At 60.2% G+C, this 20,302-nt stretch overlaps 1 protein-coding gene across 2 annotated transcripts; it reads right to left on the reverse strand.

The window, feature by feature from the left end:
- Positions 1–56: 56 nt before the first annotated feature.
- Positions 57–19,624, reverse strand: GRIN2C (glutamate ionotropic receptor NMDA type subunit 2C). 2 transcript variants are annotated; one of them, XM_055243605.2, is made up of 13 exons: positions 19,477–19,624; positions 12,792–13,205; positions 10,140–10,738; positions 9,705–9,819; positions 8,607–8,818; positions 8,256–8,421; positions 7,844–7,997; positions 5,903–6,028; positions 5,344–5,573; positions 4,797–4,957; positions 4,105–4,292; positions 2,329–2,561; positions 57–1,620 (listed from the first exon to the last, which is right to left on the reverse strand). In XM_055243605.2, the coding sequence occupies exons 2-13, from the start codon at positions 13,188–13,190 to the stop codon at positions 469–471; spliced, it is 3,735 nt and encodes a 1,244-aa protein (XP_055099580.1). In that variant the 5' UTR covers positions 13,191–13,205; positions 19,477–19,624; the 3' UTR covers positions 57–468. The 2 variants fall into 2 exon arrangements, with proteins under 2 accessions (XP_055099580.1, XP_055099581.1); XM_055243606.2 differs by lacking the exons at positions 57–1,620; positions 19,477–19,624 and adding an exon at positions 18,515–18,714 and having other exon boundaries at positions 2,290–2,561.
- Positions 19,625–20,302: the final 678 nt, after the last annotated feature.

Genomic DNA, 20,302 nt, shown 5'->3' on the forward strand with positions numbered 1-20,302 from the left:
CTACGGCCTGTGCTGTGCCCCTTCCACAATGCAGAATGAAGCAGCCAGGACCAATGTGTTGTAAAAGGTTGGTTTAATGTCCCAGTGCTCTGAGGAGAAGAAACTCCAGCCAGGTAGAGCAAGGATCAGGATGGCCCTGCCTCAGCCACAAGTTCCAGCCTCCATGCCCACAGCTGCCATGACCAATAACTGGCTAGCCCCAGGGCAGGGAGAACCTCAGGAGTCTGACCCCCACAGCACACCCTCCTGGCAGAACTCTGCATGATAAGAGGACAGCAAAAGCCCAGCCCTCACCATGATTTGAGGCTACTGAGGTCACTGATGACCATGGAAGACATCATCTGTCATTGGGGTCCCATGGCCAGGATTTCATGGTAGAAGCCAGAAAAGCCCAATCCTGCCTGCCGCTTAACCCTGACAGTGGCAGGCAGAGAATCCAGCTGGCTCGGAGGCTGAGTGGCTGATAACTCACACTTCTGACTCCAGACTGGAGATCCGTCTCCAGGTGCAGGGTCCCGGGAAGCCTTGCGTCCCACAGGCTACCCTGCTGACCTCGTCCAGTCCCCCACTGTCTCTGTAGCCTATGCCCAGCCCCAGAGTCCTGCCCCTGTGCCCCAGAGGCCCCCAGGCTCCAGGGAGCCAGGAGCCGTGGCTGGCACAGGGTGGAAGGTGAGGACAGACAGCCCCCCAGCAAAATGGCAGGTGGGCGTGGGCGTGCAGACAGACGTGCTGTCTGTGCTGCCAGGCGGGGGCCCCTGCCTGCTCGCCCTCCTGGCAGGCCTCCCGGTAGATCGGCAGGCACATCGACTGCGCCTGCGCCTGCGCCAAGCGCCTGCAGGCCGAGTGGCCGTCGGGGCGGGCGCAGGCGGGGCCGGTGCACCCAGCGGGTAGCGAGCTGGGCCGAGCGAAGGCCTCGGCCACGCAGCTGGGCAGGGAAGCGTGGCGCGGGCGCGAGCCCCGGGCCCAGGCCGCGTGCAGCAGGGCCTCCCGCCGGGCCAGCTGCTCTGGCCCGAGCAGCGGCAGGTCCTCCGGCTCCGGGGGCTCCGGGAAGAGCGGGAGGAAGGGGCGGCCGGATCGGTCGGCTCGAGGAAAGGAGCTGTAGTGACAGCGCGTGGGCGACAGGGGTCGCTCTGGGAGGGCGCGCCGCTCGGAGGCCGAGAGGTGCCTCCCGCAGTGCCCGGCCCGCACCGGCCACCGCGCCTCCCAGGCTGGGCGGCGCGACACTCGGAAGACGTCGGACAGGGGCGGCCCCGGCGTCGGGGGGCGGCCCGGGGGCTGCTGAGCCCTGCGCACAAGCGCCGCGCGACCCCCGCCTGGCGGTCCCCTGCCCGTGGGGCTCGGCTGTGGGGGCGGACCGGGGGTGGGCAGGCATGGGCTGGGGCCAGACCGCGGGGTCGGGCAGGGAGGCGGTGGGGGCGCACGGCGGCCGCCACCCCAATTCTCGATGGTGCGAGTGGCGCGGTCCAGGGAGCTGCTCACGCCCGCCGTGGTCACCATGTCGCGGGCCGCCTGCAGCATCTTGAGCACGCTGGCCTGGGCCGAGCTGGCCGTGAGGTCCGGGCTGGGCTGCCGCGGTGGGCTGGCGAGGCTCTGCACCCCGCTGAAGCAGCTGTAGATGCCCTGGGCAGTAGGGAGATGACAGGCCGTGAGCAGCGCCCTCCGCTCAGGGACCCGCCACGATTGTCCCCACCTGGTCCCAAGGCATCATCAGCCTTCTTGAAGTCTCAGGAAGCAGCTGTGAAGCATCTCCCATGCGCCAGGCACTGTGCTTTGCAGATGAATGAGTGGTTGACTCATTCTCCTAATCACTCCAGCTAGCACCTGGCACATGAAGAGTCCAACCTGGGCACACCTGTGGGGGGAGGGCTCTGACCCTCTTCAACCCTGCCACCTTGGTGAGCCATGCCACCTCTCAGGACTTTGTCTTTTTTTTTTTTTTTTTTAGAAACAGGATCTCACTCTGCCACCCAGGCTGGAGTGCAGTGGTGCCATCTCGGCTCACTGCAACTTCTGCCTTCTTGGCTCAAGTGATCCTCCCAACTAACCCTCCTGAGTAGCTGGGACTGCAGGTGCACACCACCACACCCAGCTAATTCTTTTATTTTCTGTAGAGATGGGGTTTCGCCATGTTGCCCAGGCTGGTCTCGAATTTCTGGACTCAAGGGATCCACTGACCTAAGCCTCTCAAAGTGTTGAGATTACAGGCGTGAGCCATGAGCCAGGCCAGAACCTTTGTTTTACCTCTGGAAATGGGCCATGGGCAGCCCGGACTTATCTGGGTAGGTGCCCTTAAAACTTTGGCCTGCGTGGGGAGGGGTGGGCACCCACCCTGCTGAAAGCCAGCAGGAAGTCCAGCTGGGATGTGTTGGGCATCGAGTGGCGCAGCTTCCAGTAGACCAGGTGCTCCCAGGCGAAGACCAGCAGGGCCAGCCCCATGGCCACCAGCAGCATGTAGAAGACGCCTGCCATGTTGTCGATGTCCAGCTTGCTGCTCATCACCTCATTCTTCTCATTCTGGCAGATCCCCGAGAGCCACACTGTCTCTAGTTTCTGTGTCTCTCCTGGAGTTGGGGGGTGTACACATCTGGCTCAGGAAACCCCCCTATAAGCAACCCCCCCTCACAAAGCTCACCACAAGCCTGGAGTAAGAAGGAATCTGGGGCCAGGGCGCCAACCACTTCTTCCTCAAGCCGACCACATGGGGACCCAGCCTGGCTGGAGCAGGATGGTGGGGCGGGGAGTGGAGGGTCAGTGAGCAAGGAAATAGGAAAGCAGGGTGGAGGCTGGGGTGGGCAATGCTGGCATTTGGGTCCTCCCCCTGTGTACCCCCAGTAAAGGCTTGTTGATTGGGTAAATGTTAGCATTCATTGATTCACTCCTCTTCATATACTTATTAACCATCTACATGCCACTCATGGAGCTGGGCACACAGAGACAAAAGGCCTAGGCTCCTAAGAGACACACATTGTGATCGCTCTTATTATTATTATTGTTATGTGGAGACAGTCGTGCTCTGTCCCCCAGGCTGGAGTGCAGTGGTGTGACCATGACTCACTGCAGCCTGGATCTCCTAGGTTCAAGCGATCCTTCCACCTCAGCCCCCTGAGTAGCTGGGACTACAGGCACACCACCACACCTGGCTAATTTTTGTATCTTTTGTAGAGATAGGGTATCCCCATGTTGTCCAAGCTAATCCCAATCTCCTAGACTTAAGCAATCCTCACACCTTGGCCTCCCAAAGTGCTGGGATTACAGGTACGAGCCACCTCACCTGGCCGCTCTCATTATTATATGGTTTGAGAAATCTGATTTTTTTTTTTTGAGACAGGGCCTCACTCTGTTGCCCAGGCTGGAGTGCGGTGGCACAATCATGGCTCACTGCAGCCTCAAACTCCTGGACTCAAGGGATCCTCCTGCCTCAGCCTCCCAAGTAGCTGGGATTATAGGTGTGTGCCACCATGCCTGGCTAATTTTTTAAAAATTGTATTTATAGAGACAGGATCTTGCTGTGTTGCCCAGGCTGGTCTCAAACTCTTGACTTCAAGTGATCCTCCCACCTCAGCCTCCCAAAGTGCTGGGGTTATAGCCATGAGCTACCACACCCAGTCTAGACCATGTCTTATCTAACAAGAATGGAACTCCTCTCAACACAAAGCTCTCTCTGGGTTTGGGGGCAGGCTGGGCTGGACCACTCACACATGTGGGACTGGGCAGATCCATAATCTCAAGATGGCCATGGAGATACTATACTGAGCGAAGGAGGTGCTCATCTGGGAGAGATCATGGGAGGGGTCTTAGGGAAGAAGAAAGGAGTTCAGCCACTCCACCCATCCCCACCTCTACCACGAGGCCTGAGCCCCTTCCTGTCTTCCTGTCCTTAAGGGACTCTCTAGCCCAGTTCTTGCTCCCTCCCTGCACACCTATCCCTTCCTCAAGTCTCTCTCCAGTTGCTCCTAGTACCTGCCCACCTCAACTGCCCCAACATCTCACCCCCCAGAGACCTCTCCCTGCCCACAGGCCTTGGGAACTTGAGTGGTGGTGGAAATGCTGACAGCCTTGGGCTCCACAGCCCACCCTGGGCATCCCAGCAGGGGCAGTACCCACCATCCCCCAGGAACTGCAAGAGCGCCAGGTCTATGGCCCGCTTCCAGTGGGAGTCCTTCTGCATGGCGATGCCGTAGCCAGTGGTGGCAAAGACCTTGCCAGACCCAATGGTGACCAGCTTGCAGCCCTCATCCTTGCCTGCCATGTAGTTGAGGACAGCAGCATCATAGATGAAGGCATCCAGCTTCCTGGGGACAGGCTGAGCCTCAGAGCTAGGGACCATATGGGAGGGGAGGGGACACCGAAACTGGGGCGTGGCAGGGGTCTAAACCACATGAGCCTGCTGGGCACCCCCGGGACGGACCAATGGGCAGAGCCGTGTCTGGTTCTCTTGGGTCCTGGATGGAGTGAGGACCCCTCCCACCCTCCTCTGCAGAGTGGCCAGGGGACTGTCTGTTCCCAGAAGACACACCACCCTTTCTGCCCACCCTCTCCGTGCTCCTAAGACTCAGAGAATGTCCCAACCACCACCTCAGGCTGAGGCTAAACTTTGATCAGCACCACAGCTGTGTTCTGAGACACATGGTGGCCTTCCATTTTTGCCTCAAGTTCCACTCTGCTCCAAGACCTCCTCCTTCCACCCCCCAGGAGTCGCAGGACAGCCCAGTCCCACTGTCCCTACATTGAGAGCTAAGGCTGGTCACTGGGGAGACACATGGATGGAGACAGCAGGTGCAGGGCTGGGGACCCACCCCATCTTGAGGCTGGTGAGCGCGTCCTCCACCGAGCGCTGGTTGAACTTGACCATGTGGGTGTGCATGTCACGGTAGTTACTGCGGATGTTGCGCTCTGTGCTGCCGTTGGGCACCGTGCCGAAGCGGAAAGGTGGGTACTGATCTTGAGGCCGCTGAAACTGCAGGCGGAGGGCGGCAGCCAGTCACAACCCTTCCTCCAGCCTTCCAGGCACCAAAGCCCCAAACTCACCCCAGAGCCCAGCCCCAGTGTGGACTTGCAGAGTCAGAGCAGAAGGTCTTAAAGGCTGTCCAGGCCACTCCTGTGTTTTCCAAATGGAGACTCTGAGGCCCGAGACAGGGAGAGACTTACCCAAGGCCTCTCAGTCGGTGGCCCTGAGCCATCTCTTGCCCCAGCCCCCAGCCCCTCCTCAGCAGGCCCTGAAGCTTCTTCCTGCCCCAGCCTCCAGGTCAAATTGCCCAGACTCTGACTGTCCTGGGTCTGCCCGCTCACAGCCTGTCCCCACCCTCAGTGTCCCCCCCCCACCACCAGCCATGGCCCCACAACCTTCTTGTCACTGAGGCCCGACACAGTGTCGATGTATTGCTCTTGGATCATGAAGGCGGCCAGGTTGGCCGTGTAGCTGGCGAGGAAGATGACAGCAAAGAAGGCCCAGACCAGAACCATGATCTTGCTGGTGGTGCCCCGGGGGTTCTCGATGGGCACTGAGTTGTTGAAGACCAGCGCCCACAGTAGCCACACGGACTTGCCGATAGTGAAAGATGGGCCCCCGGACTCTGGGGGCAAGAGGGGATGCTGCAGCTCCTCCTGCCCACCAGGAAAGGGCTCAGGGCTCAGCCCACCCGACTGCACAGCTCCGGTCTCAGCCTGGCCTTCACGGGGGACCCGTCCTGGCCATTTCCTCACCAGGTCAAGTGAGCTCACGTGTGTGTGTGTGTGTGTGTGTGTGTGTGTGTGTGTGTGTGTGTGATCTGACTGGCCCCCAGCATGTGCCATCCAAAGGCAAGGGATCTCCCAAAGGTATTCTCTGGAGGACCCGTTGCCCCGAACCCAGCCCTCAGGGTGCCCAGGCCCACCCCTCCTGCCAGGCCCAGGCAAGGCTTACTCTTGCCTCTGGTGAGGTTCTGGTTGTAGCTGACGGGGCTGAAGTACTCGAACATGAAGACGGTGATGGCCACCACAGTGAGGCACATGACAAACATCATCACCCACACCGCAGGGCTATATGGCTCTGGGGACAGAGGGAGGCAGCTCAGAGGCCTCAGCATGTTCCCTGCCCCCAACCCAGAAGCACTGGGTGGAGACAGGTAGGTCCATGTGATCAAAGCAGGGGCCCACCAGCTCTGCGGACCCAGCCAAGCGGGCCCCTGACTCAGAGCAGCAGAGCCCCAGGGGAGGCCCCCAAAAGAGGTCAGGCTCTCCAGCATCCTTGGTCTCCCCCCGCCCCCCACTTCCCTGGGACAGGTACAAGTCACCCACCCCAAGAAACATTCCTTTGACTTCACAACCCCTGCCTGGCCCCACGTGGATGATCTGGTGGTTCCGCCTAGAATCAGAGCCCCTGAGGCCAAGTCTTATTCCTCATCCTACCAACATGGAAACCCACGCCTAGGGAACTGGAGAGACCCACCCCAGGCCTCGGACAAGACTGTTTCTATCTCCTAGAGTAAGAAATCACTACTGCTGGCCGCGCTTGGTGGCTCTCGCCAAGCACTTTGGGAGGACGAGGCGGGTGGATCACCTGAGATCAGGAGTTCGAGACCAGCCTGGCCATTGTGGCGAAACCCCTGTCTCTACTAAAAATACAAAAATTAGCCAGGCGTGGTGACACATGCCTATAGTCCCAGCTACTCAGGAGGCTGAGGCAGGAGAATCGCTTGAACCCAGGAGGCGGCAGTTGCAGTGAGATGAGAGTGCACCACTGCACTCCAGCCTGGGCGACAGAGCGAGACTCAGTCTCAAAAAAAAGGAAAGAAAAGAAATCACTACTACTGGCCAGGTACAGTAGCTCACACCTGTAATCCCAGCATTTTGGGGGGCTGAGGCAGGCGGACTGCTTGAGTCCAGGAGTTCGGAGACCAGCCTGGGCAACATAGTGAAAACCGTCTCTACACAAAATACAAAAATTAGCCAGGTGTGGTGGCATGCACCTGTGGTCCCAGCTGCTCAGGAGGCTGAGGTGGGAGGATCACTTGAGCCCAGGAGTTCCAGGCTGTAGTGAGCCAAGATGGCACCACTGCACTCCAGCCTGTGTGACAGAGGAAGACGCCGTCTCAAAAAAAAAAAAAAAAAAAAAAAAAAAGGAAGGAAAGAGGAAAGGAAGAGTGGGAATGGGGGGAGGGAAGGAGGGAAATCACTCCTGCCATCATGAGCACTTGCTATGCTATGAAGTGGGTTTTTTTTTCTCTCTTCTGTGGCTGAGGAGCCTGCTCAGAGAGGTTCTGTGACTTGCCCAAGGCCACACAGCAGGACAGGGCAGAGCCGGGGTTTCCACTCCTGTCTGGCCAGCCTCAGCTCTTCCCCTGCTGCTCGCCTGTCCTCACAGCTCTCTGCCACCTCACACTTCATGTCCCACGTGGCCTCTGACTGGGCACTTTGGGAAGGCAAAGACTACGGCTGTAGCCCCAGCACGGGACCTGGCTGCCCAACCAATGCCAGACTCCTCACCCAGGAAGCAACACACCTCTTCCCACACTACGCTCGCTCCTCAACTCCCCACGGGCCTCCCCCACTTGTTCCACCGTCCTGGGCAATGGCCCATCCTGAGGCGAGCCTGCCTGCCGGGTTTTCCTGCCACTCACAGTGGCACCACGACCCATCCCACACCCCCAACCCCACCCTCACCTGGCAGCCATACCTAGAACCGAACACTGACTTCACTTCTCCTGTCTCCTTTCCACTCATCTCCAGCCAACCTCCGAGACCCAAGGCTGCTGTGCTTGGCCTCTGAGAGCCCACCCAACTCCCCATCTCCACCCAAGCTGTACACACCCTCCTTGTGGGCCCCTCTGCCCCCGGAGCCGTCTCTGCCCACCCTGGGCCTCACCCAAGAAGGCCGAGGGGGAGACAGTGCCATTGCTGCGAGCCACCATCACACTGATGCCCGTCTCCACGAAGGGCACAGAGAAGTCTACGATCTCGGAGCGCTCCTCATTGATGGTGAGGGAGCCGATGGCCATGTCTGCCCGCTTGTAGTACACCTGGTGGCCGGACGCCATGGAGGTTTGAAAAAGGGATTCCTGAGGGGTGGACACTCTGCACAAGCACCTCCGGGCACCCCTTCTAGCACCCACGGGCTGAGTCAATCGTTCCCTCTGGGGCCCTCAGAGCTCAGCTTTCAGTATTGACCACCCCAGGAGTCATCATTGGTGACAGCCCATGCCCCCCTCTAGAGGGCACCTGAGAGCCACATGGGGCCTGGGCAGCAGGCAGGCAGGCAGGAGTGGGGTGGGGCCTACCTCCCCAATCATGCCGTTCCATACGCCGCGCACCCGCTTGCCATGCTTGCCGTTGGTCACCAGGTACAGGTCGTAGGAGAATTTGACCACCCTGGCCAGCTTCTTGAGGATGTCGATGCAGAATCCCTTACAGCAGAGCTTGGTGTAGGGGGCCATGTCCCCACTGCTGCAGCCATGCCGTCATGAGACCACCAGGAGTCAGAGCACGTCGTGGCCCAGCCCCGCCCCAGCCACTCCTCCCAGCCTGGCACGTGGACCCCTGCCCCACACCCAAGCATGAGACATACACGACACCTGCCCATCACACGGCAGCACCCAGCTCTCACTAGCCTCCCAGGGCACTCCGCAGACCTGAAGGTGTGGTTGCTGTGCCTGCGGCAGGGCACGGTGTTGGGGACACAGCCTCCTGTGCCAGGGTCAGGGCTCTCCACGATGACAAAGGGCCGCTCTTCCAGCGTGGCCACCGTCAGGTGCCGACTGTCCACCACAGGCTGCAGAGAGGCACTGTAGCGAGGCCACACGGGGTACTTCATGTATAGGACGCCATGCTCCCAGCGCCCCACCTGTAGAGGGTGACAGCCTCAGCCTGGGGCCTTCAGCGCTACAGCCCCCACCCTCTAGGTGGAGCCTGCCAGGGCCAAGAATCCCCCTCTCTCACCTAGGGACTCTGGGGCAGGTCAGAGTAGTGCTGCTCCCGGCAGCCTCCCCCAGCCTTGGGTCCTTGTGTTCTCCATACAGCTCCACACTGACCCACGCTGACCCACAGCATCTTCCTAAAGCCCAGACCTGACCCTGTCTCACTCACTGTACTGGTCCCCCCCTGACTTTGACAGAAAGTCCTTAGCTGAGCACTCAAGGCCCTTCATGCTCCAAACCCTTCTGTCCCTCTGTCTCTTCCAGGCTAGCACCTCTTCCTGGTGGGCTAGCACCTCTTCCTGGTCGGCTAGCACCTCTTCCTGGTCGGCTAGCACCTCTTCCTGGTGGGCTCCTACTCAAACCTCCACAGCCCAGCTCAAATATCCCATCTTCTGTGACCTCTTCCCCAGTTTCTTCCTTTGGAGGCAGAACTAATTTCTGTTCCTTATCTCCAATCCCACAATCTTTCGCACATGTCTACTCAAGCACTGGTCTCTCCATATTGTTTACAAGCCTGTCTGGCCAGCATGGTCATGGGTTACTCCTGCAGGGGCAGGACCAGGAGATAGGAGCGCTTGAAAAGTTCTATGGTGGAGGGAAGCCGGGGTGTTATGGGAGCCCAGAGCAGGGCACCTCACCCACCCTGGGGCACCTGGAGGCTTCCCAATGGAGGAGATGTTTGTTTCAGCTGAGACCTGGAAGATGAGGGGTTGGATAAGGGACAGAGGGACTCTCTGCTCAGCTGTGGGCACAAGAGGAGGCAGGGACTAAATGAGAGGACACTGAGGGCCCCTGGGCTCACCCCCTTCTCACCATCTCCCAGAGGCGGTGCCGGTTGAGGGCGATCACCACCATGGTGGGCTGGACCAGGTAGCCACCAGGACTGAAGGAGAAGTCTCGGCCCTCCCAGGTGACATTCAGTAGGTTTCTGCCAGAGGGGAGAGATGCCTGCAGTCCTGCCAAAGACCAGGCACCCCCTGCCTCTGCTTCACCGCCGCCACCAACAGCAGGTGGCATTGATTGCGTTTATTGTTCAAAGTGCTTCCCTATATTGGCCCCACAATCCTTGCCACACCCTGACACCTGCTGTTTGTTAGATGAGGACGCTAAGGCCCAGACAGGTGGGGTAATGTGGCCCCAGGCACGCAGCTAGTGGGAGGTGTGGCTGGCCAGCCCAAGTTCACTGCCACCCAGGTCCCCCGAAGCGCTCCCCACCTCCCCACCCCTATGCCCCAGGCAGGTGCCCACCTGTAGAAGGCCTCCCGGGCAGGGCTGACGGGCCCAGGGTGAGCACGGCAGTCCCCCGCCGGGGCTGGCAGGGTTCCGTGCTGGCGCCAGTAGCTGTGGGCGCCCAGGGCCAGAATGGCCACCCCGTCGCGGACCTTCTGGCGCAGGCTGAGGCGCCAGCTCTCGGTGACGACGCTGATGAGGCCCACGGGGAAGGTGGCGGGGGGCGCATCGGTGCTGCCCAGCGCCAGGTTGGGCACCAGCCACACGTGGCCGGGCCCCACCAGGCCGGCCTGCGCCGCCTCGGCGAAGAGCACCTCGGCCTCCTCGCGCGAGCAGTAGGCCACGAACACGGGCGCGTCGAGCTGGCGCAGCAGGCGCTGGGTGCGCGCGCGCGGCCCTCCCGGGCCCAGCTCCAGCGTGACCGCGTCCAGCAGCCGCCAGCTCACGTGGCTGGCGTCGGCGACGGCGCGCACGCCCTCCAGGAAGAGCGCGTGGCCCGGGTGCAGGCTGGTGATGACGGCGAAGGCGCTCCAGTCGTACTCCTCCAGCACTTTAAACAGCACCTGCAGCTGCTGCTCCAGGGACACGCCCAGCTGCAGGAAGGCGGAGCCCGGCTCCTGGGGGCGGGGCGGGGGGGCGGGGCCTGAGCCGGGGCGGGGCGGGCCGAGCCCCTCCTCGCGCCCCTTCCCCGACCTCGGCCCCTCCGTCAGCTCCCAGGCGCCCTTGCGCCGGTGGATGCTCCGCGTCCCGGGAGCCCTCTGGCCTGCGCCTCCCTCCCGCCCCAGCGTGGTTCCCCGCTGCCTATTAGCATGGTCATGGCCGGCCCCCGGCCCACCACGCTGGCCTGCGGACCCGCAGCATCAGCACCACTGGGGAGTTTGTCAGAAATGCAGATTCTCAGGCCGCACCCCACACCGACTCGATCGGAGTCGCTGGGTAAGGCGCCTGGCATCTGTATTCTAACAAGTTCTTCAGCCAATCCTTGAGCCCGCTAGACTGGGAAGCGCTGCCCCAGACCAACTGAATCTGAATTCCAGAGTTGCAAAGCCAGGCGTCTGTATTTCCTAAGAGCACGATGAGGGTTGAGAGCCAATGTCCTGAGATCTTATGCCTGGGCCCCAAGAGGATGGGGAAACACCATCCTGGTTGGAGCCCTGAGGGTGGGAAAGTTCCTCCTCTCCACCCCTCTCCCACCACAAAAGCCCAAGGCACTGCCGGCTGGCACCGGGGCCAGCGCAGTCCCCTCCTAACTGGTCTCACTGCTGTCACTGTCCCAGGCTTTTAAAAAAGCAAATAAGGGAAAATTCAGAGGCCAAGCAACGCAGTTTCTTCAGCAACAAATTGCAAGGAAAAAAGAGGGAGAGAGAGAGGAGGGGCCCAGAGGTTGAAACTTAGAAGCCACACCAACCAACCGGCACGTGTGGACCTGATTTGGCTCTTGATTCGAGCAAACAGGCTGCAGAATAAACATTTATGACAGTTATGAGACAATGGGGAAATGTGAACACTGCCTGGATATTTGAAGGAATTTTTATTATTTTTTAGACGTGATAATGTATGCTGGTTTTACTTTCTTAAGCCCTTATCTGCCAGGGATACATACTGAAATATTTATGGATGGAATAAGAGGATGCCTGGGCTTTGCTTCAAATTAACACAGAAGGAGGAGAAGGGAGTCCTGGTGAGGCTGGGGTGGATGGCCAGGGTGAATGGGGGATATATGAGCCTTCCTTATACTTTTTAATGTATACTCAAAATTCTTCATATGAAAATTAATGAAACAAAGGCAAATCAGATCAGTTTCTTCCCTCGACTCTCTTCCGCTCTTCCCTGAGTGGCTAGATCACCAGGGGCAGGTCCAGGAAGCTCACAGGGCTAAGGCAGGCACAGACCACGGCCACTGTCACAGACGGCTTGCGCTGCTCTGGCTGCCCACTTGCTTAAGGAAAAGCCCAAATGTCTTCCCAGGTGGCCAGGTCCCTGCCTCCTTCTCCAGGCTTTTCCCTCTATTCCTCCAAAGCTCTGAGGTCCTTCCCGCCTTGGGACCTTCATCCCACCTACTCCTCTGCCTGGGCCTCTCCCCCTCCCCACCAGCTCGCCCTTAAGCCCTCAGCCTAGACGTCATTTCTCCAGAGACCTTCCCTGGCCAACACGCTATGCATGAGCCATGCGTGAGCTCCCTTACAGTATCCTGTGTCTTTCCTTCAGAACGCTTGTCCCAGTTGTAACTGCTGAAGAATGTGTGTTTGGAACGTTCTCCCCCAAGGGCAGGGCCTGCCTCCCCCAGGGCTCCCAGGGTTCCCTGGAGTGCTCACCCTACAGGTCAACTACCAGTGCCCAGAGGGCATGGCACCACCTCCATGCCCGGCTGGCCCTCTGGGTCTTCACCCTGACCTAGGAAGCTATGGGAAGCAGAGAGGAGGAGGGCTGGGGCCTGCACCCTGCCCACCCCTCATCCAGACACAATGTGAGGGCAGCCCAGAATATCTCTCCTCTAGAACATGGAATGTCATTCCCATTGCCATCTCCCCATCACCCACATCACGCCCTTAGCCCCCACCTCCCTGCCCATCCCGTCTAATCCCAGCTTCCCAGAACCGAAGCACCCCCCCCCCACCCCAGCCTGGCTCCAGGCCTGAGGCACGAGGGGACATGAGTTTGGACATGCACCTTGGGGGTGAGGACCACAGCAGAACCTCCGCTGATGCTGAGGATGGGCACATGGGTCTGGGAGGAGATGAAGTCAAGGATCTGGGCCACCGCCTCGGTGCCCACGTTGTCCTCAAAGACAATACCGTGGACGCGGGCAGCACCCAGGAGGCCGCAGATGTGGGTGAGAAGGCTGCTGGGGTTGGTGGTGTTGACCCCCACTGTGAGCGGCTGGATCTCCAGGGGCAGGTCCAGGAAGCTCTGGGGGGTGAGGCGGGCACGGACCTGGGCCTGGGGCAGCCCCGAGCTGCCAAACACCACGGCCACCGTCATTCCCTGCTCGCCCTGCCCCCGACCTGGCCCCACCCAGGCACCGAAGAGCGAGGTGAGCAACAGGGCCGGCCCCAGGGCCCCACCCATGTCCACCGGAGGGTCCTGTGGAGAGACCAGGACAAGCACAGGGAGGGAGACAGAGAGGCAGATGGACAGACAGGAGGGACAGAGGGACACACATACAGAAGATGAAAGAGAAGAGGGGAAAACCTCCCTCCCCGAAGAGAGGTGGAGAGAGAGGGAGACAGACAGACACAGACAAAGAGAAAGAGACAGAGGTTAGTTGAGCATCCCGGGAGCATCCCAGAAGAGCAAGGGCTGGGGAAGAACAGGAGCCATGAGCGGCACCCAGCCCTCCAGTCTACTGATGCCTTCCAAAACTCAGCCAGCGGGTTCTGCGCTAGAAAGTCATAATGAAAATGCTAGTCTGGGGTTCAAGTGCATGGATTTGAGTCAGACAGATCTGAGTTCATGTCCCAGTTCTGCCACTAACTCGCTGTGTGATCTTAGGGAAGTCGCTTAGCCTCTCTGAGCCATGTTTTCTTGCCTGAAATAATCACAGCAGTGCGAGGACTTAGATGAGCTAACAGGCTATTTTCTGGGATTAGTGACCTTATCCCACAGGTGACAGGCCCCCAGCCAGGTGAAGGAAGACAGCTCTTGCATCACCCCCAACCCCCGCCACCACCCGCCAGTCCTCTCTGCAGCCTAAACTGGATCTTCCATCTGTCTCTCACCAGGGCCTGTGCTACTGGTCAGCGTGCCCTGCTGGCCATGGGGCCAGCCCCGAGGGCCCTCCTCTGCATGGCTCTGCCTGGCACAGAGCCCCCTCCTCCTGGGCACTGGACATCACTACAGCCCTTCCTTCTGTGGCCTCAGCTAGTAGCAGCTCTTCTGCAGCAGGGTACAACAGCGGTGCCTTGTTCAGAGCTCAGGGGTACCCGAAAACCCAAGCTGGTAATCTGGGGTTTGGTCTCGTTAGACATGAGCTGGTGAGCTGGCCTCTCGGGCCATCACTGGCGTGCAGGATCTTTTGAACCCAACCCAGGGGCCTGACATGTATGCTTGCTAAATGGCATTATTTTGGATTGGGACCAAGAGCCACAGCAGTGAGGGTAACGCAAAGCCTGAGTGGAGTGGTGCCCACGGATGTCACTTTCCCTCCCAGCTGGTCATCGGCCACAGCATTGCCATCTCTTCCATCTTCATCACATCCCCAACAAAACTTCGGAGCAGGGGAGAGCTAAAGGGCGGACAGGGTGAGCCTGCCACTGCAGCCCTCCCACCTCCCCCAGGATCTGCACATCTCTGCTACAGAAATGCTCACGAAAATCAAGCAGTTGCCAGAAACCACGCCTCCGAAAGGCAGAGGCCCTTCAGGACTGGGGCCTGAGACAATGGCTGGACAAGCTCCAGCTTTCTCACAGGGCCTTCCTTTTGCCTGCCACCAAATTTCTCTCTCTCTTTTTTTTTTTTTTTTGAGACAGAGTCTTGCTCTGTTGCCCAGGCTGGAGTGCAGTGGTGCAATCTCGGCTCACTGCAAGCTCCACCTCCCAGGTTCACACCATCCTCCTGCCTCAGCCTCCCAAGTAGCTGGGACTACAGGTGCCCGCCACCACGCCCGGCTAATTTTTTGTATTTTTTAGTAGAGATGGGGTTTCACCGTGTTAGCCAGGATGGTCTCGAACTCCTGACCTTGTGATCTGCCCACCTCGGCCTCCCAAAGTGCTGGGATTACAGGCGTGAGCCACTGCGCCCAGCCATCTTTCTCTTTTTTTTTGTCCAAAGCCGAATGTCTTACAGACATATGGGCCTTCTTGGATCTCTAGTTCTCTCTAAGGAATCCAGAGAGTGGGGAAGTGCAAGAGGCTACCAAGAACATTCAGGAAAGTTCCTCTTCTCCCCAGGGTGGCACTGAAAGGATCCTTCTAGGGGAACCCACTAGACCGACTTTAATGTAGAAACATAAATTGGCCCGTGTGTGCTGAGCCCCTTCCCTGCAGTAGGCACTGGATGATGGAATTTCCCTATGGGTGAGACATGGTCCCTGCCCTCCAGGAACTTAGAGTCAAATCTGCAGAATGAGCATGCTGCTGTTAGCACCTCCAACCTCCTTTTTTCTAAATATATTTCTCTTTCCTACTTCCCTCTCTCTACTTCCTACTTCCTTCTCTCCCTACTTCCCTCAAACTCCCCAGACTCCCCCTCAAGACCTTCTCTTAGCTGAGGGTCTAGAGCTCATTCACAGGAAGGTATAAGGGACTGATAATAGCTGAAAGGGTTCTCATTCCCAAGAGAGATGTAGTTTAACCACAGTCAGAGCCTTAAGCTAACGTACCAGGTGGTAGAATTTCAGGCCAAGAAGACAAGAGTTTTGGCAAGGAAGGGAATATTGTTCTTATGGTGGCGCCCTTGAAATCTTCCCATGTATATGGTTTCCTAGTACAGTGACACAGAAGTGACAGAACTGACAGCCCAGAGACATGTTTGAGTCTGGCAAGGGATCGATCCTAGCCATGCCTTGCCATGCCTCAGCTACCACCACCAATCGGGGATGTCAGATCTCGACCACAAAGGAAACTGACATGCATGTCGCTCCCCTTGCGCAGCCTCCGTCTGCTCACCTCTGCCCACACCTCCAGGTCCTAGAGGTTCCTTGCCCTCTGGGGAGCCCCAAACCTCCTACCACCCCTGCCTCCCGGTAATGAGCTCTAGATCTGTGCTGCCCAGTATAGGAGCCGCCAGTCATACACGACTATTGGGTACCAGAAACATCTCTCACCCAAATGGAGTTTGCTATCAGTGTAAGATTTCATCCCACACCGCACATTGAAGACAATAGGGAAAAAGAATGTAAAAATCCCATAAACATTTGTATCTTGATTACATGTTGAAATAATAACATTTGGGGTATGTTTAGTCAAAGAAAATATACTATTAAAATTAATGTCACCTGTTTCTATTTGTTTTAATGTGGTTACTAGAAAATTTTAAATTGCACTTGTGGCTCCCATTTTATTTCTTTGGACAGTGTGACCCTGGATGAAGGGCCCAGGCTCTCCCTCAACTGTAAAGGGGCAGAATAAGCAGTCTGCCATTAGCATCTCCAACCTTCTTTTTCTAAATGTATTTCTCTTTCCACCAATAGCCTGCCCTCCCTACTCCCCTCAAGCTTCCACCCTCCCCAGTCAAGACCTTTTCTTAGCCAAGGACCTAGAGCTCATTCACATGAAGGAATAAGGGTCTGGTAATAGCTGAAAGTGTTCTCATTCCCACTCTCTCCAACAGGAAGGCATCCTCACGGGCTGGGGACACCAGAGACTCTCTGCAAAGGGAAGGTGTCCTCCTGTGTTGGGGGTCGGGGGGTGGGGGAGGTGAGGCAGGTTGTGCCTCTAACCAAAGGGCCTAAAATGGGGGAGGGATCCCAGAATACCTCCAGAGGGAGGGGCCAAAACTGGGTAAGTCCCTGGGCTCCAAATAGCAAGGGGCAGACTCAAGGAGCTTCTGAAGTCTGTCTCATCACCCCGTCTAACCCAGCCGCCCTACAGCGGTAGGACGGACAAACTCCACTTTACCCCGCCACAATCTCCTCCCTTGCCTCCCCCTCCCCACCTCCCATCTACCCACCCGCTCCAGCCCCACTGCACCACTGAAGCCTTCCTCCAGCCACTGCTCCCTCCTCACACAGGACAGCTACTCCCTGGTGCCCACAAATGAAGTCCAGACAGCTTAGTCCCATAGACAGAGCCCTCTGCAACCAACCGTCCTCCCATCCCTGGAACCCACAGCTCTGCCAGTCTGCTGGCCAAACAGCCCCATTCTGCTCTCAACTCCAGGCCTTGTTCCAGCATCCCCCAGGCTGGAATGTCCTCATCCCAACAGAAGTCTACTCTCCTTCAGGGCCCAGCTGAAATCCCTCTCCCACAGGCACCTGCCTGGATGCCTCAGGCTCCAGGAGCAGGGTCTGCGGCCAGGCTGGGGGCACCTGCCCTTCTTCCCCCTGCCCTGGCTTCCCCTCCTGGGTGGGGAGCTCTGTGCAGTGGTCCCCTCCACCCCTCCATTCTGCCCTGCGGCAGGTGTGTGTGCACTCATGAACACCCTGCCCCACACTGGACTTCGGGCTCCTTGAGGGCAGACACATTGGCGAGCTCAGAGACCTCTGCCCACCCACCCACTCAGGGTCTCACCCCTTCCACAAACAGCTCTTAAACTAATGTTTGACAAACACAGAGATCCCCAAAGAGCCCCGGAGAGGATGGCAGTGGTCAGTCCTGCAGGACACAGCAGCATCTGGAAGGGTCTGAGCACCTTCCCAGGCTGGAGGCCTTCTCCTTCCCGGGTCCTCACAGCTCAGCCAGACCCCCTGACACGGACCTGCACACACATGCACACTCCCGCACTCACACCCGCTCACATCCGAGACACCGATGGCTCTCCCTCTCCCAGGCTAGGAAACTCGGTCGCAGGAGTCCTCCCCACCCACCAGCAGAGCCCCCCACCCCCTGCCCTTCCGGGGAGCCGCCCCTCCTTTGCCGTCGGGTTTCCCTCCCTCCCTTTTGCCCAGCCAAAACCCGAACCCAGGCGCCAGGGGAGAGGACCGCCGTTCTAGCTTGCTCCACTACTGGGGGCACGGAGTTCTCGCTCCTCCAAGGCTACGGCCCCTGTCTCCGCGGACCCCGCCCGGACTCCACCCCCGCCGCCACCGGGATGCCCCGCCGCCTCCCCTCCGCAGGAATCTCTTACACTCGGGCTGTGAAGTTCGGGGTATTTTTAGGCCGGCGATAAATAATTCACAGGGAACGTGGCACCAGGCTCCCCCCGCGGGAGGAGGGGGCGCGAGCAGCGAGAGCCACCGTCACCCGCGGCTCAAGGACACTTGCGATGCGGCGGCGGCGGCGGCTCCGGGCGGGCACCCGCGCCACGCCTCCTGGCGGCCGAGCTGGGCACCACGCACCCGGTGCCCCGCGCTCCGCGCTGTCCCCCGCCGGCGTCCGTGGCTCCAGGGCCGCCACCCCCACTCCCCTGAGTCCTGCAGTGGGGGGACTGAGCCAGCCTGGCAGGCGGGCCCAGTACCAGCCCAGGCCCGCCCCGGGGCCCTGGGCGAATCCAGGTGTCCCGGACCTGCCTACCTGCCCCTGGCACGCTCTTATTTTTCGGGAGTTTAGAAACAGGCTCAAAGTCACTAGCACCGCCAAGACCTGGACGGGCTCCGAAATACAGCCCGCGGAATGGTACCCTCCCCAAATAAGTTTCTTTCCTCGATTTTCCTGTGGCCCGGGGTCAGGGACTGAACTAAGATGACGCCACCATCCAAGGGCTGGGGGACCGAGCCAGAAGTCCCCTTGGGCGGGAAACCGAGTGGACGAATGGAGTGGGCATCAGGGCCTGGCGGGAATTCCCGTCTTGCTCACCCAGCAGCTCCTTGCAGGGTCGCGGGACGAACCTGGGGGTTCAGGTTGCCGGGTGCCTTTGCTCCGCGTGTCCCCGCCCTGCCCGCCTAGGCAGGAAACAGGAGGCTCGGAGCTTCCCCTTCCCGCCGTCGGGGGATCCTGGGCGAAGCCCCGAGAGACCAGCGCAGGCTGCTGGTGCGCAGCCAGGGCCCAGCGCCAGGTCACGCTCGCCCGGTGCCCTCTCTGCCTACCCTTCCCTTTGCGTTCTGGAAGCCCGGGAGCCGGGCACGGGCCAGCATCTGCAAGATGCCACTACTCTGGAAGCCCACTCCGATTCTCCCAGGTCGCAGGAGGGAGAGAGCTAGGCTGGGGCAGAGCTAGAGGGGAAGAACCGGGACTCGCGGCGGGGAAAGGGGTCTGGGCGCCGAGGCAAGTGCGCAGCAGGTGCCCAGCAGACCTGGGGAAACCGGGGCACCGGGCTGGGGAGCCGCACAGCCCCCTTTCGCCTTCTCGACTCCTTTCCAACTCCTCGTTCTGGTCGATCCCAGCCCCGGCCCCCGCTCCCGGCCCTGTTCCCCGCTCTCCGCCCCGGCGGATTCCAGCAGCAACAGTTGGGGTCCGCGGCAGCCCAGACTCCCCTGGTCCCGCGGTGCTGCCGCGCCAAGCGAAGGAGGAGGAGGGCTCGGCGGCCCCGGGGACGAACGTCTTGGACGCTTCGCCCGCGTCCTTCTCTCGCGTCCGCCGCGCGCCTGTCTGCTCGGCCTCTTCTTCGCCTTCTCTCCGGCCGCCCGGGTCCAAACCCAAGGGGCCAGGTTCTTGAGGGTCCGGGTCCTCCAGCCGCCCCCTCCTTGCGCCCCGAGAGTCCTGCGCAGGCCCGACTCCCCGCGGGTGTCCCGCCTCTGTCTCCACCGTTCTTGCTCGCGCGCCGCGGGAACCCAGCCCCAAGTTGGCGGCGAAGTTGGCGCCCCCTGCCCGCCACTCACCGAAGGGAATGGGCGCTGCGCCTGCGGTGAGAGCCCGCGCCGGCCGCCTCCCTCGCGGTCTCTGTCCCACAGCCTCGGCCCGGGAGCGCTGGCGCGCTCAGTCTCAGCTCCGCGGGCGCAGGAGCCCGGGCGCGGCGGGGCGGGGGCGGGCGGCGCGGCCTGGCCGGCTGGCCCCGACCCGCCCCCGCGCCCCACGCCTCACGAGGATCGCACGGCGCCCGGCTCCGTCCAGGGCTGGGCTGCGCACCGCACCTCCTGCTCCCACGGCTCGCAGCCGACTGTGCGGGAGCTCTCACCGCCGCCCGCTAGGGCCCGCCCCGCCGGGGCCCGCCGCCTCCGCCCCGGCCCAGCCCGGCCCCCTGCCCCTCGAGGCCCCTCCCGCCGCAGGCCCGGGTCCCTCTCCCCTCTCCGGGACCGCGTCCCCAGACCCGACACTCGCGGCAAGTGCGCCTCGGAGGAAACACCAGCCTGCCCGGAGCGTGGGTTTGAGCTGGCAGCTCTCTAGTGTGTGACCTTGGGCTAATTTCGAGGACCCCTCAGTTTACACAGCGAGGCAGCATCTTGGGGGCTGCCATAAAAGGGAGTGACCACTCTCCGGACACTGCAAAGCCCTAGGGAGATTGAGGTACTATTTTTAAAGGCCAGTGGGTCTGACTGGAAACGGAAGCAGGAAGGCTTTGGGAGCTAAAGAATGGGCCCCGGGCTAGACTCGCCTGGGGCACCCAGAGGTACAGGGGACAAGCTGCTGCTCAGTCCCGCCCCCGCTCCCATTTCTTTTCTGTTTTGATTGTACTGAGGGCTCACCAGGGAGGGGGGGGGGGGTCCC

This window comes from Symphalangus syndactylus, chromosome 14, assembly GCF_028878055.3.
Source record: "Symphalangus syndactylus isolate Jambi chromosome 14, NHGRI_mSymSyn1-v2.1_pri, whole genome shotgun sequence".
Lineage (NCBI taxonomy): Eukaryota > Metazoa > Chordata > Mammalia > Primates > Hylobatidae > Symphalangus > Symphalangus syndactylus.